The sequence below is a fragment of the Psammomys obesus genome, unplaced genomic scaffold (assembly GCF_907164565.1).
Source record: "Psammomys obesus unplaced genomic scaffold, mPsaObe1.curated_primary_1811, whole genome shotgun sequence".
Taxonomy (NCBI): domain Eukaryota; kingdom Metazoa; phylum Chordata; class Mammalia; order Rodentia; family Muridae; genus Psammomys; species Psammomys obesus.
Window position 1 is genome coordinate 21,595,560 of NW_026590062.1, and position 4,789 is coordinate 21,600,348.

The 4,789-nt window shown below is 56.9% G+C and overlaps 1 protein-coding gene across 1 annotated transcript in view; it reads right to left on the reverse strand.

Annotated features, from left to right (window-relative positions):
- Positions 1-3,827, reverse strand: part of Ncf1 (neutrophil cytosolic factor 1) — a gene marked incomplete at its 5' end in the record, with an annotated part of 7,772 nt that extends 3,945 nt beyond the window's left edge. The window contains 6 exon segments of the mRNA XM_055606164.1: positions 924-1,031; positions 1,335-1,457; positions 2,111-2,166; positions 2,867-3,032; positions 3,189-3,264; positions 3,747-3,827. Coding sequence (XP_055462139.1) covers positions 924-1,031; positions 1,335-1,457; positions 2,111-2,166; positions 2,867-3,032; positions 3,189-3,264; positions 3,747-3,827 — 610 coding nt within the window.
- Positions 3,828-4,789: the final 962 nt, after the last annotated feature.

The following is a 4,789-nucleotide window of genomic DNA, read 5'->3' on the forward strand; positions in this document are numbered from 1 at the left end:
GAAAGAAAGAAAGAAAGAAAGAAAGAAAGAAAGAAAGAAAGAAAGAAAGAAAGAAAGAAAGAAAGAAAGAAAGAAAGAAAGAAGGAAGGAAGGAAAGAAAGAGAGAGGAAGGAAGGAAGGAAGGAAGGAAGGAAAAGAAAGGAAGAAAGAAAGAAAGAAAGAAAGAAAGAAAAGAAAAGAAAGGAGATGAGCAAGCCAGTAAACAACTCTTCCAAGGCCTCTCCCTGAGCTCTTGCCTCCAGCTTCCTGTCCTGCTTGAGTTCCTGCCCTGACTTCCCTCAGTGAACCATTACCTGGACATGTAACATGAAATAAACCCTTTCTCCCCCAGCTTGCTTCTAATCATGGTGGTTATCACAGCAACAGAAAGCAAACTCACACACACACACACACACACACACACACACACACACACATTTTTTTGTAGCAGGGTGTCACAAAGTTGCTCCGGCTGGGACAAGGTCTGCAGCCTGCCTAAGCAGCCTTGGACTTGAGCCCCTCCTGCCTGAGCCTCCTGAATTGCTGAAGTGAAATGCCCCACCACACCGTGTGGAATTTCTCCATCTTAAAATAGGACCGGACAATTCTGCCTTCAAACTCAGTGCAGACCATTCAAGACCTGGAGCTGCCGGCTTTCCTGTTGGGCGTCGATGGTGACTCCACCACCAGGAGGCCCTCATTCCCAGCCACTGTTAGCTCAGCTTGCTGCTGCCCCTCCCACACCTACACTGGGCTCCACATGGCTCACCCGGTCCTGGCTGTCTCCTCCTCCCTGTCCCTCTGCTCTGCTCCTACCTTTACTCACCAGCATCTTACCCAGGCCTCCAAGCTGGAAATAGCGGAAGACCTACCGGCTTCTTCATGTCCCTGTGCCCCTTCCCTCCATCACCCCACACCCCATGTGCCTCAGAGGCAGGAGGCACCTTCATAGTTGGGGTCCGGGTCCTCTGCCTCGTCGGGACTGTCAAGGGGCTCCAAGTAGGATGCAGGGACCCAGCCTCGCTTTGTCTTCATCTGGCAAAACCACCAGCCTACATCAGGGGCACAGAGCGGTGAGTGAGGGCTGGTGCCTGGCAGCCTTCCTCAGCCAGGAGAGCTGGTGAGGACACAGAGAAGGAGCACTCCAATGCTCACTCTCAGCAGTGTCCCCCAAACTCCACGCCCAGATCCCACCCCAGGCGCAGGTCAGGGGGTTCTCGCAGTGAGGAGGGGATAAAGCCCCTAAATGTAGGCTAAGCATGGGATAGGCTGAGACTGAGGCCAGAGGGTGCTTGGGCCTCTGCATGGAACCCAAGTCTCTGTGACCCCAAGACCAGTTGTGGGAAGGGCCTGACCGCTCTCGCTCTTCTCCACGACGTCCACCACGTCCCCGGTCGCTACAGTCATCTCTGTGCCTGAGCTCTTCTCATAGTCAGCAATGGCACGATAGGTCTGAAGGACGATGGGGCCTGTGATGTCTGCACAGATGGAGGGCAGGGTGAGTGGGCGCAGCGGGGAGGGCAGGCCTCTGGGGGGGGAGTGACGGCATCGGGGGAACATGGGCAGCTGCCCAGCTCCTGGCTCATGGGGGCTGTCATGTGCTGCAAACTGGAATTAGCCCGGCTCATGGTGGTGGCCCCGTGTCATGATGGGCTCATGATGGAGCACCTAGCACCTTTCACACAAGGGAAGTGCTAGGAACTGTGTCCTTAGCAGATGAAGTTAGCATTGTTTGGTTTGAGTCAGGGTCTCACGGGGTAGCTCTGGCCTGGAGCTTACTCTATAGTTCAGGTTGGGCTGGAACGCATGGAGATCTACCTGCCTCTGCCTCCCTAGTGCTGGGACCACCGTGCAGACCCCACTTGTTTTCTGAGACATGGTCTCATATGGCCCAAGACAGCTTCAGGCTCACTGTGTAGCCCAGGACAATCTCAAACTCCTGATTCTCCTGCTGCGTTGGGCTGTGGTGGTAAGGACACACCCCTAACTGCAAGGTGGGGTGACCCCAAAACTCCTCCTCCTCAGTGTCCTGTTTCCACACAGCCTGCACTCAAGGGCCTTGATCAGATCCACAGCACCTGGACACCCCCACGCGTGGGGACCCGGTCTCTGGGCACCTCTAGCCCCTCACCAGTTATGTTACTCTTGCCATCTTTGGGCATCAGATACGTCTCCGGCTTCTTCACCCTGGAGAAAGAACGGGCAATATGGAGCAGACCCTCACCTTGCCACTGTAGAGGAGAAGGCTTCAGGTTAGACCTGCAGGAGGACTTCCCAATAGCAAAAGGAACCAGAGAAAAGAGGGTCACCCCAGAGACAAGGTGACCCTTGTCTCCCAGCCCTAGGAGGTGGGGATGAGACACAGATCGTCATAAGAATGACGGGGTTGGGGCTGGAGAGCTGGCTCAGTGGTTAAGAGAGCCTGTTTGCTCTTCAAGAGGTGCTGAGTTCAATTCCCAGCAACCACATGGTGGCTCACAACCATCTATGAGATCTGGTGCCCTCTTCTGGCATGCAGGTGTATATGCAGGCAGAATATTGTATACATAATAAATAAATAAATTTTAAAAAGTGACGGGGTTGTCTATGCAGCCAAATTTGGGAAGGGGGGCAGAGGAAGCACAATGTACAGCAAACCCCAGGGAGATGGCCAGAGAGAGATGCCTGGCTTGGGTGGGGTTCCATTCAGTTCCCAGGACAGTCCCTTCCGGGGCCCCCAGAATGCCTCATGGTGACAGGAGTCTGTAAACACAGTGTTGGCCGGGGCCCAGGTTTTAAGCACTGTGTGTCTGGGGCCAGTCCCTCCCCTCTCTGAACTTGGATGCCTCCCTCACACCCCCCACATTCTGTGCCCCTGTCCCCTCCCCTGGGGAGGTGGCTTACTCACTGGCTGTCAGTGGGCAGCTTCAGGTCATCAGGCCGAACTTTGAAGAAGTCCAGCAGGTGTGGGCAGCGGGAGATCTTCACTGGAAGTCCCATGAGGGCGTTGAAGTACTCAGTGAGCGTGCCCTGGCGGCTCTCAGCTGCACGCTGCCCATCAAACCACCTGGGTGCTGGGTGGGGGCACCAGAGGCCCATGAGAACACACACACACACACACACACACACACACACACACACACACACACGTCAAGTCCGAATGTTCTAGAAAGGGGTTTCAGAGACCAGAGGAGCTCTCCCCCACGGTGCTGCCCTCCGCCCCGCCTCACCCGGGAGGTGTGGGATGACTCTGTTCTCCGAGTGGATCTCTCCTGCCTCAATGGGGAACATCTCCTTCAGCATTTTCTACAGAGAAGGAAAAGACCTGCTGGGGCTCCTTGGCAGAGTGCTTGCCCAGCGTGAACCCCGAGCATTACATAGATGGGGTGTGAGAGGGGTGCATGCCTGTCAGGAAGTGAGGCAGGAGGATCGGAAGTTCCAAGACATCCTCCGTCTCCATTGTGTAGCAAGTTTGAGGTCAGCCTAAGATACATGAAGAAAAAGAGGGGAAGGTGCTCCAAAAGACCTGATCAGGCTGGAGCCATTTGTAATATCCACCAGGAGACAAACACTTGTCCCCTTTAAATACTCCCCCTGCTCTCTCCGTGTGCGTGCGTGCATGCATGCGTGCATGTGTCCCTGTCTCACTCATTTCTTTATTTTGAGACTGGGTCTCACGGTATAGCCCTGGCTGTCCCTGGAAGTCACATAGACCAGGCTGTCCTCTTCAGATACATGCTAGGCCGCTGGAGGCCCACAAAGGCAGAGCGGAAGCCCCCGACACTCACATGGAACTCGTAGATCTCGGTGAACTTCCTGTAGACCACCTTCTCCGACAGGTCCTGCCACTTAACCAGGAACATGTATACCTGAGGGGCAGAGCAGGGGGAGCACTCAGCACCCCAGAGGGGCAGAGCAGGGGGCGGCGCTCAGCACCCCAGAGGGGCAGGGGGCGCTCAGCACCCCAGAGGGGCAGAGCGGGGAGGGGCGCTCAGCACCCCAGAGGGTCAGAGCAGGGGGGCGCTCAGCACCCCAGAGGGGCAGAACAGAGGGGCGCTCAGTACCCCAGAGGGGCAGAGTAGGGGGGGCTGCTCAGCACCCCAGAGGGGCAGAGCAGGGGGGGCGCTCAGTACCCCAGAGGGGCAGAGCAGGGGGGAGCGCTCAGCACCCCAGAGGGGCAGAGCAGGGGGAGCGCTCAGCACCCCAGAGGGGCAGAGCAGGGGGAGCGCTCAGCACCCCAGAGGGGCAGAGCAGGGGGAGCGCTCAGCACCCCATGCCATACTGCCACCTTGGGCTTGGATGGAAGCCGAGGAGCCCCGGGGAGGCAGGCCTTGGGGGTCAGCCGGGGTCACAGGATGGGCAGCTGGAGGATTATCGAATACTGCTGAGCACCTACCGGAAGGCCACACAGCACCAGGTGGCACTCGTCTCTGGCCCTCCTTTCGGAGAGTCTATATACAGGGACAGAGACTTCCCCGTCTCACCTCCCCGAGGGCAAAGGGGAGACTTTGTCCCTCATGGTGATGTCACCTCCTGGAGAGCTGACCTCAAATGTAGCCAGCATCATAGAGAAGAGAGCTGAAAAGCCAGTCTACAGGCCTCTCCCGGAGCTGACTAGGCAGGGAAACTTCCAGGAGGTGCAATCCTTGGGCCTTGCCTCTGGACAGAAGGTGCTGGCTCAAGCATGGATGTGGGCTCAGTATGAGAACAGAGAGGGCGGCAGCTGGGGAGGGACGTACAGGGGTGTCTGCCCACCCTGGCAAAGTCCTTCTCAGACATCCGAGAGAAGCCTGAGGCCCAAAGATAAGAGCCCTGTGCCTGAGAGGCCCCC